We start from the raw sequence: 14,259 nt of genomic DNA on the forward strand, positions 1-14,259 counted from the left end.
AAAAAAGGTGATTTTATTCTAATGGTAGAAAACTTTGAGTAGCCAATCCGGCAAAAATTAAAACTTAGTGATCGATAGAACGATTTGATTACATAAAGACAACTATTTAGATGAATATAATTTTCAGGAAATACAAATCTGGCACTTTTCCTTAATGGAAATTTGTAGGAAAAGACAGAACAAATATTAATATGAAATAACGTTATAATGAATTCATAATAATACCTTTAATGCCGCAATGGAAACAGGACATCTTGTGTCCTTTTTTCACAAACTCGGCCCGCTTCGAACATACCTCGCACTACTGTAAGAAAGCTTGGTTCAATTTTGCCAAACTCAGACCTGTCAACTAATCAAACCTTTAAAAGAGTTTTCTTTCGCTGAAGCAAAAACTGCACACTTGTCCAACCAACGACTTTATGCAAAAATTAAAACAAAAGAGTTCATTCAAGTTTCCTTAATAGAATAGATACCGATGTTACAGACGATTTTTTCTATATTTCTGAAAAAAACATTGTTTCAACTATCAATATACATGTACTTAAGAAAACATATAAAATTATAATTACAGTAAAGCTACAATAGAATGTAAACAAGCCTGCCCATGTACTCCTTGTGGATGTCCTCAACCGAAAAGTAACGATTTGTTTTGTGGCAAAGATGAAATTACCTACCCTACCATATGTTTTGCCAAGTGCAGGTGTGTATTAAAAGAAGAAATCTAACATTTAGATTTCATCAACTATTTTGTTTTTAAATTTAACACCAAATATAGCTTAATTTTATATATAAAATTGGGTAAATTTTGGCACTGTTATGTATGTAAGTTTTAGAGATGTTTCCTTTTCTCTTTGGCAAAATAAACCTAAAACCTTTAAAGTTATCATGGTGATAGAGTGAGTATTTTGTTACAGCTTAGCATTTTTTTATTTTTCTTTAGATGGATATTATTTTGGTCATTGATATATCAGCTAAAAACATTACATAATCAGTTCGTCTGTTTCGAAAATTATTCTGTGATTTTATGAAATGTTATAAATGTAACTTCACAGTACCAAAATTGCACCAAGATCCAATTTGTATAAAAAGCGACGGATATCTTTACTTATGTTTTCTTAAGAGACAAAACAACTCGTAGTGTTTTAATTTATCATTATGTACATCTTTCAACATTGATAGATATTCTCAAAGATACACAAAATGGTCAATTCATATATCAACATAATTCATGCAGTCTACAGTGGAAACAGTAAAATTTACGGAAACGTTGCATGCGACGTCTACAAAAAATTGACCTTTAAAAATGAAAAATTAAAATATGTCACAAACATCCATTTTACGCAAAATGCATAACAAGCTTGGACTATTGTCAACAGTTAAAAAAAACGGGGAAAAATAAAACAAATTATCATTTATTCGATTTTGACATGTAAAACTTATCTTGTGTATGAGTTGATTTTGTATCTGGAAGAATATAATCCACACTTTTGTAATCCTAGGAAAAGTATGTTCAACTATTGCATTTCTGAAATAAAAAGATTGCTACTGCACTAAACATTTAGCATTTAGATGATTTCAAAGTATGATTAAATAGTATTGAAGGGTTTAAGATCTACTTAAACAGCAACAGTTATTATGTGAATGTATAGGGGTTAAAATATGTCCGTCCACACGTTGTTATAAATCTTTCAGTAGATATAAGAAGATGTGGTATGAGTGCCAATGAGACAACTCTCCATCCAAGTCACAATTTGTAAAAGTAGACCTATCATGATTTTATTTTAGAAAATTAAATAATTTTTAACTATAAATTCTGAAAACAATGAAAATTTAAACAAATTGCCCTATATATGAAAAACTTTGAATGAATTATCAAGATTTGCAGTTGTCAATTGATGAAACTTGTTTAACTGTTATTATTTATGTAATACCTGAAATGAAAGGATCTTGGAATTTTCAAGAAGTTTGTATTCCAACTGTAATAACATTATACGAAGATTCTTTGACATGTTTCCTGGAAGATACTTTTGAAACAGTCATATATTTCTTGAGACCGACAACTATTAGCAATGCATGAAGCATTACAAAGCATTGCAATTCTTGTTTCATGAATCATCCGTTTGTACAGTGTTCACAGTTTTATTAGGTCTTTCCACTTTTCTGCTAAGCCGAACAATTTCCTTACATGTAGTAAGAGTTATCCCCCAATTCACTGTTTATCAAGTGTATGCATCTCCTCCGTAACACAAAAAGATAACGACAAAATTCTTTTTCTAAATTGTTTGTTACATCCTCAGGAATTTTTAGCTAATTTGGATTGAAGCGACCAAGTGAGATCTTATAGGAGTTATCTGCCTTTACCAAATAAATTTGTCGTTTTGTTTTTGTAATTCATAAACCGTAAGCCGTATAAAAAAAATTTGACCAAAATGCTAGTCGCGACATGATATATAACTGGAAAGTGTCGAAGTGGCACGTGTTATTGTTGTACGGGTTCCATGCAACTGAAACGTAAAAATGAACAAAATTAAGTAATTATAGCCTCATACCTTTGCAGCTATCATGATGTATACATGCATCTTATCTTAATTAACCAACCAAGGTCCACCATCCTCCACACAGTCGTCCCCCCCCCCCCTACTTTTTTTTTTTTTTTTTTTTGAGGAATCCCATTTCGCCTTGAAGTTCAGTCCTGTACATTTTACTGTAAAAATGCAATCCTTCTTATGTACGAACTTTTTAAATAGAAATTCATCCCTGCAAAAATCTGCTCCAATTCATGTATTTTCTGAAATTAATCGATAAACGTTTGGTTAACAGCATTATTTTTGCCGTTAGGCGCGGTCCGCTTGATTTGGAAATAAAATTCAATGACGTAGAAATGGCTCCCAAGTTTGAAAATATATCTTAAATCCTACAATCAAATTTCTAAACATGGATTAAAATACAAATTTGTGCTCCAGTTAACATGTGTATGTAAAATGCATGCATGATCGGACATCAAGGACCTGTAAATAATAAAACCAATAGTCATCGTGTTACTCTAATCAATACACATGTGCTGTGTTCAACGGTCTCTCTTGAAAAGATATTGATATTAATAACTCCAGACATATATAATTCGAGGGTCACGTGACTTCACAACACAATCTCGCGCGCGGACCTAAATTTAGAATAAAACATTTCATATCCAAATAAGGAAAATGAAACTTCCAAGACAAAATTTACTCCGTTTTCCTACAAATTCAAACAAAATGCATACACAACACAAAAAAATATAGATGAAAAATGGAAGTCCGAGGTAACATAGAAACTAGAGAAAATTTATAAACGAATGATACTAGGATCAATTTTTATGAAGACATCTCAGGCGTCCGTTTGGCTGTGCGGGATGTATAAGTACGCAGTCACGTTCGGTCAGAATATAGGCGTTATTTAAGTTAGCTGCGTCGCACAGAGAAGCTAGATGCCATGCTATCAATCAATCAATCAATCAATCAATCAATCAATCTATCAATCAATCAATCGACCGACCAAACAACCAACCAACCAACTAATCAGTTATGCAGGTGTCTGGTCCATGTGTTTAATATTGGATGAGGGATTATCTTTTGTTTTTTAGCATGTCCCTACAGTCAAGGCCCAATGTGTTTTTTGGCAAATTAATTAACCAACCAATCAACCAATCAACCAATCAACTAACTAACCAACCAACCAACCAACCCATCCATTCAGTGGCGGATCCAGAAATTTTCATAAGAGGGGGCCCACTGACTGCCTGAGAGGGGGCCCCGCTCCAGTCATGCTTCAGTGATTCACTATATAATCAACCAAATTTTTCCCACAAAAGGGGGAGGGGCCCGGGCCCCCTGCCCCCCTCTAAATCCGCCCCTGCCATTGATCGATCAATCAATCATTTATGTTTTAGAGGAGAAAGACCGCCGCTAACAATTGTTTACAAAACAATTGATTTATATTTTTGTTTGTATACGTTGTGCACTACGTGATGCCTCGTTTGTTTATCTTAAATATGATTTTGGCTTCGTATTTTGGCTTCTCTGTTGAATTATTTTGTACTTCTTGACCAGTGAATGTTAAACCTCTCTGGATGGAAGTGTATGTTAAATCTCTTGATGGTTATTTTGATTGGTATGTGGTGTTGCCTTTTGGTCACTAACCATTGTGCTATTCAATATCATATATCATGTGTATATTTCAGTAAAACAGAGGTAGCGTGTAAAGGGAGCTGTCCTTGTTCGTGCGAAAGTAAATGTCCAAGCGGTGGTCGTCCTGTCTGTGGGCAGGATGGAAAAGTGTTTAAAACATATCCGAACAAATGCCACGCTGATTGTGCGTAAGTTTTGATTTAAACGGAATCGTTCAAAAAAGGATATTTCACGAATTTAACAGTTGACTTATGATCAACAAAATTATTTAGACAATATATTTGTTTTGACCATTTATTCTGTACTTTTTGCCTATTGTTCTCTATTCTGTAAACCCCATCCTGACCCTCATATATCACTGGTTGAAGACCTTTGACAACCAAAATATCAAAAAGGTTATTACAAATTCGACTAAGGCATCTTTACCTTGTGTAGAAATTAGCTTTCCTCTATATGTTTACTATATCTTGGATAGAAAGACTGCCATCCTCTATTTCTTGTATCTTTTTTAAAACTTTCCATAAGAAAGAGGCAAAAGATATCGAGGGTTCATTCAAAACTCATACGTTAAAGAAACACTGACAACGACATGGTAAAAACAAATATGAATTCAGGACTTTCAAAAGGGAAGGGAACCCACACTAGACGAAATTGGGAGCGAGACATGTAAGAAGTGCGTGTATTAGCCATATATGTAGCATCCCCTAAATACGCCTCTGAAAACAAAAAACGACGACTAGAGGAACAAGTCCACAACACATTTCATAGAAAACTTTGTAAATAAAACAAAACAAGTGCCTATTATAAAAACATAATCTTGAAAGTTGAAAGCCTATTTTTGTTTCATTTATGATACACGTGCCTGATGTTCATAATTATTGCATAGGAATACTTACGTTGATCTTCGTACCTACTGTTTGTCACTGTTTATTAAAAAAAAAAGATTATTACTAAAACTGGGGGAGATAGTTTTGATGCAATAAAAAGGCACACATAAGTCGAAGAAAGACGTGCAACGCCATGAGCATACACACACAGACAAAGACTACAAACAACACACAGAAACTTGAGATTCAGAAACAATATTGATTGATTGGTATTTAACACCACTTTCAGCACTATTGATTATTTCGGGTCGGTCTCTAATGGTAGAGGAAGCCGGAGTGCCAGAAGAGAAACACCGACAATCGGCAGGAAAACTGACAATCCTAGTCAATTAAAAGAGAGGCGAAAGACATTAAAAGGGACATTCAAACTCACAAGTCGAAAATAAACTTTTTTTACCAAGTACGATTTATCTCTTCCTAATACAAGATAGTTGTATCTACGTTGGCTATTCGTTTTTGATGAAACAAAGCATGACCAAATCTTTCAATTTGTCTTTTAGTTTGGAATGGGGAATACTTAAGTAGAGTGTAGAAAAGTCAAATATTTTTATACTTTTGCAAGATGAAAGATTGTTTGTACTCCAAAACAATTTTTAGTATCTACATCTGATTCACTCCACCTCTAGATTATGTAGTTTCACAATGGTTTTGAAGCCAAGCTTTGTTTGCTTATAAAATTGATGTTAATAATTTAAAAAGGGTTTCGTGGAGCACTTGAAGATCTAGCAATATAACATTGTTTGTTATGGGTATCCAATACAGTGAAGGAAGATCCAGTCCAATTAAGATTAGAGTCGAATGCACCAACCACGTGCGGGATTCGCACTCATAACCTCAGTGTTGACAGGCTAGATATATAGTAGTTGAACTAATTCGACCACTCGGCCACCGTGGTCCCTTGAGCAACAAGACCCTACATTTCCTCGACTAAAACCATTGGGATGAAGTGATGTGCTACCAACATTTACATACATTTTAATCTATGACTGTATTGTCAGTGCATGAAACAGAATTTCACCAACATTGCAATGCATTTAATTGTACATTGGATGTTTTTAAAATAAAATTGAGAATGGAAATGGGGAATGTGTCAAAGAGACAACAACCCGACCATAAAACAGACAACAGCAGAAGGTCACCAACAGGTCTTCAATGTTTAAAAGTTTGTATGCTCAAGTCCGAATTTTTATATCCTGTATTATTTGATGTTCTTATTTTTGTTTTGACTTATCTATGTCTTGTTTCATTTATTATAGTCGCGCAGATACTGCTAAGGTTTTACTTTCTTAAATTTCAATCTGTAGAAAAGTAGCAGTTAAGTGTTCCGGAAAGTGTCCATGTTCATGTGAAAGTCAGTGCCCAGCGAATGCACAGAAGGTCTGTGGTAAAGATGAAAAGACCTACGCATCTAAATGTCTTGCTGTCTGTGCGTGAGTACTGTTAAAAATATGGTTATCATGTTGAAGTATGCGGTATAATAGAATCCCTTTTGAAATGTTAAAATTTATAATTGTAACAATTAACCCCAATGTTTTCTCCATGAACACCACTCATTCATCTGGCATGGAGAGGATTTAACAGAAAAATCGATTCAATTGGCGGGAAAGAAATAAAACGAATATCAGTAATGTTTTGTTTAAAGCAAATTTCTGTATATAGACTGATTCATACAGGAAGTTTTTCATTATTGGAAGTCCAAATTCAAATGAGCCAAAACCCTCAATTGACAATCCTCGAGTGAATCCTCTACTAGTAAGCAATGAACGAGGTTGTTAAATGTGATATATGCTTTTTTGTGCTTCTTTGTTAAATATTTGTTTGTTTTTGTTGTGATTAAGATTGTGACACGGTGTTGACTGCTGTACCCCTATTTTGACATTTTTACCTATTATGTCTGTTTGTTTTATTCACGCATCGTTGTCAATATAATGGAATTTGATGCGACTGTCATAAGTGAGAGGTTTAGCGCTATTAAACCAGGTTCAATCCACCGTTTTTTACATAAAAAATGCCTGTACCAAGTCAGGAATATGACAGTTGTTGTCCATTCCTTTGATGTGTTGATGCTTTTTATTTTGCCATTTGATTAGGGACTTTCCGTTTTGAATTTTCCTCGGAGTTCAGTATTTATTTTTTCTACTCTTCTTGTTAGATAAAGGAACGGAACGGACTCGGCCGAGTTTAGACGGGTGCCAAAATCCTGTTAAAACCCGGTACAATTGCATCATGAACTTTATTGTTCACACCAATGAATTATGTTTTATGCATGTGTAATCAACTTAAATTGGTCAATTCTGCAGTTAGATTAGCTTCTTCAATACAGGATCTGGGACTTAGAGAGTATAAAGATAAATGAACAACAAAATCAGTTTATAGACATTTGAAAGTAATAACATTAACAGTACAAACTTTACTGCTACCGTGCTTACACAATAAATGTCACTTAAGTGATGCTCGAAGCAAAGCAGATTGAAAGTCTAAAACCTAATAGCAACGTTGAAGAGCTGATCAAACATAAAAGGACCAAAACAAGAAAGCTAAAACAATATAAGAAATCAGAGCCAACTCATTTAAAATGTTCATCATAGTAAATTTGAATAAAAGAATATCCGTATTTTCATGCCATTACCGAACTACTGGCGACTGGGCTGGGGATACATGTAAACATAATGCAAACGTTGTAGAGCTGATAAAACTAAAAAGGGCAAAAAAGAGCCTAACCTGGACAAAGCATAAAGGTTACTTATGACGTTATATATATAGACGGAGACAATGACATGATTCTGTTTCAAAATGAATTCATTGAATGGTTTAAAATGCATTGCGCATACCTTTCACTCTTATGATTTTTAAATTTGTCTAAACCTTTCTATTCTAAAGATTGTATTTAACTTGTAAAACAAATATAATTATATTTCGTGATCTTTTTTAAAGAGGAACAACTGTTGAATGTAACCATGCTTGTCCCTGTCCATGCAATTGTCCAGCAGAAAACAAACCAGTTTGTGCTACAGACGCAACTACATACAACAATGAATGTGAGGCTACATGCAAGTAAGCTAAACGCATAATATTATTAACGTTGTGCATACACATAATTTAGCTGTTGGTAACGGTATATCTTTTGCCTAAATCTGTGCAACTAGAGGAACGACGTATTTTCCCGGGTGAAACCCTAAATTCACTCCTGTTTTCAAAAGGATCCATATACACAAAAGAGGGACGAAAGATACCAGAGGGACAGTCAAACTCATAGATCGAAGACAAACTGACAACGCCATGGCCAAAAATAAAAAGACAAATAAGAGTACAGATGACACAACATAGAAAACTAAAGACTAAGCAACACGAACCCCACCAAAAACTGGGGGTGATCTCAGGTGCTCCGGAAGGGTAAGCACATCCTGCTCCACATGTGGCACCGGTCGTGTTGCTTATGTTATTACAAATCCGGTAAATAGTCTGATTCGGTAGGTCACATTCGTGAAAAGGGAAGGGTATTGTAGTTACGACATAAGGAACATATCCGATATTATCTGTGAAACGGTTATTCAACGGTCAACCAACTCGTGATGGCGTCCGTAAAATTTACGAAGGGATGATTTCAACTTCACCATTTGGAACTCTTGGTTTAATAGCTTCCTTATGAGCAGCAATCCTCTATCAAGGAAATCATGATAGGAAATACAAGCCCGGGAATATCGTATCAATTGGGAGAAATATACTCCGTATGCAGGCTCGTATAAGTATTTTCATTTGTTAATAAATTGTCTTTTTTTAATTTTTACTGGTAAGTTTTGAACTTTTATCTGTCGAAATGTTTTGTTTCTTATTGAAGACATTTCTTTCGAAGTTAGTGGTTTAGAATAACGTTTTGCTTGTGAATATCATAAATGTAAGTTGGGCCAATTAGAGCATTTACAAAATATTTAATAAAGAGTAAAAATCCAGGCCTAGTTTTGAATAATGCAATGTTTTAACTTATCGTCTTTTTGTCGATTACATTCACGAACAAAAATATTGATATCAAGGATACTTAAGATAGACAATGAGGGTCGATTAAAAACTAAACGAGAGATAGAAGATACCAATAGGAACATTCATCAAACTCGTAAGTTTACAAACTGCAAACACAATGGCAAAAACAATTACAAGTGTTTTGGGCAAATGTTGTTTGTGGTGCCCTTAGTATTATCTACTTCTTTTTTTCACATGAATCTACATTCCCTGTCCGATTTTATCGTTATGATATCATACAGGAATTTTATTGCTAGAACAAGGTGCAACTAATAGAGCAAGAAGCTTTTTAAAAAAGACTACGCATTTTGTAATCATGTTTCTTATGTTCGACTTCTTAAAGAGCTACCATTTGATTTTTATAGAGGGGGGTCTAGTATGAAAAATTTTGTCCTGCATTTTTGTTTTAGTTGTAATTTCTTACCTGCCTTTTTATTTTGCACTCAATTCGGTCCTGCCTTTTTTCATTAGTTTATCCTGATTTTTTTTTTACATAAATCGTCATCCTGCCTTTTTTTGCCAAGTTGCTCATTTTCAAATTTCATCCTAGCCCCTCCCCCTCCCAATAAAAATCAAATGGTAGCTCCCTTATAAATTGAACCTCTCCGTTTTTTTCCCATAAATAAAAACATACTAGTCTGGGGAAAAATACTTGTATAGCCTCCCTTTGTTTGTATTTGACATTTGTTCTACATCAAATTATTACGTATTGTTTGAGTGCATCATCCAATATTCATTTCATTATGACATTAATAATTATTTTAAATTTAAACTTTTGTGCTAACCGTATAATAAATCATCTCAAAATACGAGATGCAAGGACGTTAGAGCGAATATTTAAGTATAAGTACTGGTTCTTTGAAAAACAAATAAAAGAGCTTCAAGGCAACTTAAATCGTAACTAGATCATAAAGAAATCTGGTGACGAACTCTGATGCATCATATTGTCAAGCAGTTTAAGGTCATACGATACAGTTACAGGGGAGATAACGACGTCGCTAACGTCAAACTGTAACATATTGGGAAAAGATGCATTTTTTTCTACTGATTTTAATCATAAGCTTAAAAATGAGTGCATGGAACTCTCTTTTTTTAAAACGATACTTGCCCTGATTATGTATGAAGTTTATTTATACCATTTTTTATGATTTAAAAAAAATATATATAAATATACATGTACAGCAAAAATGCCGTTTTTTTTCTTAAATCATGAAAATTCAATAATAAGTGATTATTTACAAAGAATTATTACATATATTTAAAACATTGTAATGTATAAAAGATATTCCAAATGTTTTCTCAAAAATCCGTTCGTTTTTATTTTTTAAAACAAAAAAGTTAGGTTCAAAAGATAAAAATGGCAAGGAAACCGAAATTTTGAGCACATTTATTAAACTTAAACCCGATTTATCTCAAAGTAGCATATGCAAGTATATTTGTTATTTGAATTTACTAGGTGAAAATAGCTTGTACGCAAATTTTGGTAAAAAATCACCGTGGGATCAAAACTGTAGCATATTCCCTTAACGCATTTCATGTAAGATTTCAATATATGTTTGTATCCGATTTTGTATTTAGGAATAAAAAGTACAAATATATTGAATATTGGGGAAACAGTTGTTCATAATTATTTTGAACCTGAATAACTGAATTATATTTTTGTTTAGTTCTCGTTTAGTACGTGTTTGGAATTTGTGTTAGATTCATTGTTGAGCCTATCTTGTAATAGTTTAGAATCTTAACAAACCTTCATTGTATTGTATACTATTAAATCAAATTAATATTATAATTACAGTAAGGCTACAATAGAATGTAAAACACCTTGTCCGTGTACTCCATGTGGATGTCCCATGCCGACAAATAACGATTTGGTTTGTGGTAAAGATAATAATGTCTACCCTACTGTATGTTTTGCCAAATGCAGGTGAGTTACTAAGGTCGGAGAAAAAAATAACTTCTTACAATGTCAGGTAAGACAAAATCCTTAAAAAAAAACACGGCGATATGCTTGGTGACGAGCATGTTTATAATTACAATTAAGCTGAAAACAAATGTTCAGGACATATGTACCGTTAAATATACAAGCAATTATAAAAATAGGAAGATATCATATGATTGCCAATGACACAACTAACTCTCCACCAGAGATCAGATGACAACATGTTGACTTTTAGATATTTGGTCACTACGTCATGGACACACAGAGGTTCCAAGCACAATAATTACGTGTGAACAAAGAGAAGAATATCGTTATCTTTTATAAGAAAGGGACAAAATCAAACAGATGTGATGCATTGCAGATCACCACTATCAGTATGGTACGTGTTTCTTACATCTCATATTTTATGACTTTTTGTGCTAATAATATGATGTCAGTTTTTTACAATAAAAATCGGAATCCGGCAATGCAGTTTGTTATGTCCTTATTTTAAAATGATGTTTAATAATATAAATGTTCTTCTTCAGAAATAATTTAGTTTTTGATCAACCATTTACACAATATCATTAAGAGTATTTCCACAATATTATGATGTTTCCCTCCAGAAAAGAAAAAAAAGAAAAAAAAACGAAATTTTCATAAGTCTAAAACTTAATGGGACTTTTATATTTCTGTAACCGTTATAGCTATAAAACAATCTGTATATATCATTATCTTAACAAAAAGACAAATTAAACACATCCAGGCAGCTGAAAATTTTTTTTAAGTTCTTTCAACGCAATGTCATAAATGTGTTACAGTAAAACAGAGGTAGCATGTAAAGGTCCTTGTCCATGTTCATGTGAGAGTAAATGTCCAAGTGGTGGAAGGCATGTTTGTGGTGTGGTTGGTAGGGTACATAAAACATATCCAAACAAATGTGCTGCTGATTGTGCGTAAGTAAAGTGTATTCGTTTTGTTTCAATACGATATTTAAACTTTATATCCATATATAAAAACACGATTGAAATACATGAGTTTTTTAAATCAATATTTGTATTCTTTTTGCATTTTTTGTCTTGGCAACATTTACTTATCTTACTTTCCCCAGCAAGGTTTCAAACAAGAACACATGGATTCATCTTATGGAGTCAAACTATAAAGTTCAAAATTTCATTAGTCGGTTGGATCCAGATATTGGTATGATGTGTGGTTGTAGAGTGAGTTTATGTTCAGTTGTTATGAAAAAGGCTTGCATATGTACAACCTTCTGAGATACTTAAACAGTACTACGGATTCACTAGATTCTGAACTGTTCATTTTCTGTCTGAATTTGTATAAATATCGTCGTAACATTCGTAAGAGTATTTCTCAGTTTTATCATCACTGCATGTCTTAATTTTCTTACATTTTTCTGAATTTTGTAAATTTTGTGTACTAGTCTTATTATATATATATAATAACACTGTCTGATATTGTCTCTATCCATTCTTAACACGGTCTGAAATTGTCTCCGTGCATTCTTAACACTGTCTGAATTTTTCTCAACACATGCTCAACAGTGTAAGCGCACCCTGATAGTGTCGAGGACATTTAAACATTTTAGATATCATTTTTTTTTTTTTATTTAGGATGTTCGCTACTCTGTTTCAAAATAATAAGCTTTTCAAAAGACTGTTATAAATTGATAGTATATAAATAAAGGAAGTAAAAAAGCTGATGTAAATGAAGGGTCCGTGTGCTTGTTTTCGAGATATAAGCCATTGAAAATTTGGCGGGAAATGATTCTCTCTAGATTTTTCATACATTTAACATTGGCACCTTTTTTCTGTATAAACGTATGAAAAAATAACAAGGATTTAATAAGATTTTCAAAGATGGCATTTTAAACTATATTTAATCAAATTATGAAAAGAAAAGTAGGGGTTAGTGGGCAAAAAGTTTTAATGGCACTTCATGGATAAAACCAGAGGATTCCGAATATTTGGCAAAAATTCAAAAACAAGAGGAGCGAACATCCTTAAACCTGCACATGTACAGTATAAGCTTTTTTTTAATAAATTGTTTCATGATAACATTACTCTGTTCAGACAAATTCAGAATGTCCTGTCGCTATACGTTTGAAAAGTAGGAGTTTTAAAAAATCTCAAAGTAATACAACAAATGTATTAAAATTTTATTAAACAAGTTTTGGCGATAGCAAGGAATTAGTATAAGGGTACTTAAAACACAGTATGGAGACTTATCAATTTTAGTTCCATTAGCATTTCAGTGTTTTTAGACTGATACTTTATTTTATACAAGATACATATAACTAGTGTGGTGCTAAAGCAAAATAATATGATGATTTTGTTATCACGGTTTACTTTGGCCTATAGCTGTTGCAAATTATATTTAAGAAATCTTGAATTGATATATGGAATAAATTACCGTACGGCCTTCAACAATGAGTAAAACCCATACGGCAAAGTCAGCTATAAAAGGCTCCGAAATGACAAATGTAAAACAACTCAAACGAGAAAACGGCCTGATTTATGAGCAAAACAATGAACGAAAAAACAGATATGATATACAGCAACAAACGACAACCACAGAATTACAGGCTCCTTACTTGGGACAGGCACATACAGAATGTGACGGAGTTAATAGATCTATTTGAATCTCATAATTAGTTACTCTTTTAACAAGCTACGTTCAAAACTCGTCCATTATTCTGCAAATGTTTCAAGCTTATTATATATCTCAGCAATATTTATTTATCACGGTTTTCCAGACTATCCCTTAGCATGATCAATATCTTATTTCAATTCATACACATATTTAAGTAGTTCATAATTTTTGACACGTGATTAAGGAAATTAATTAATGTATTTTGATCTCACAGTAAAGCCACAGTAAAATGCCAATCAAAGTGTCCATGTACAAATGGTAAAACGATAGCAGAATGCGAAAATTCATGTCCACATTTCCGGTTTCCTGTTTGTGGACTTCTTTCTAACACCAAATATCTGAACCATTGCGTGGCTAAGTGCATGTAAGTATATGGCTGATATTGATTGATAAAATTAACTGATTGATAAAGTTAACCAATCAATGACTGATTGATTATGCTTTTTTTTTTATCTATATACAATACTTGCACGCATTGTTGATAATGATGTTGGTATTCTGTACTTCATACTTCTATAGTTTTTCACTTATAGTAATAAGATATGGATGGATGGTTAGGTTTGTTAACGCCATGTGGCAAATATTACAGGTCGTTCTGTAT

At 33.1% G+C, this 14,259-nt stretch overlaps 1 protein-coding gene across 3 annotated transcripts in view; it reads left to right on the plus strand.

Moving 5' to 3' along the window:
- The window catches only part of LOC127724180 (agrin-like), a 54,943-nt gene that overhangs the window by 38,187 nt on the left and 2,497 nt on the right, over positions 1 to 14,259 (plus strand). For 2 of the 3 annotated variants that reach the window (XM_052231075.1, XM_052231076.1), the window contains exons 16-22: positions 572 to 700; positions 4,220 to 4,354; positions 6,358 to 6,483; positions 7,988 to 8,107; positions 10,866 to 10,994; positions 11,810 to 11,944; positions 13,873 to 14,022. In XM_052231075.1, coding sequence (XP_052087035.1) covers positions 572 to 700; positions 4,220 to 4,354; positions 6,358 to 6,483; positions 7,988 to 8,107; positions 10,866 to 10,994; positions 11,810 to 11,944; positions 13,873 to 14,022 — 924 coding nt within the window. The remainder of the gene's footprint in view (positions 1 to 571; positions 701 to 4,219; positions 4,355 to 6,357; positions 6,484 to 7,987; positions 8,108 to 10,865; positions 10,995 to 11,809; positions 11,945 to 13,872; positions 14,023 to 14,259) is intronic. The other variant, XM_052231077.1, reaches the window with a different exon arrangement.

The sequence above is a fragment of the Mytilus californianus genome, unplaced genomic scaffold (assembly GCF_021869535.1).
Source record: "Mytilus californianus isolate M0D057914Y unplaced genomic scaffold, xbMytCali1.0.p SCAF_14, whole genome shotgun sequence".
NCBI classification, from domain to species: domain Eukaryota; kingdom Metazoa; phylum Mollusca; class Bivalvia; order Mytilida; family Mytilidae; genus Mytilus; species Mytilus californianus.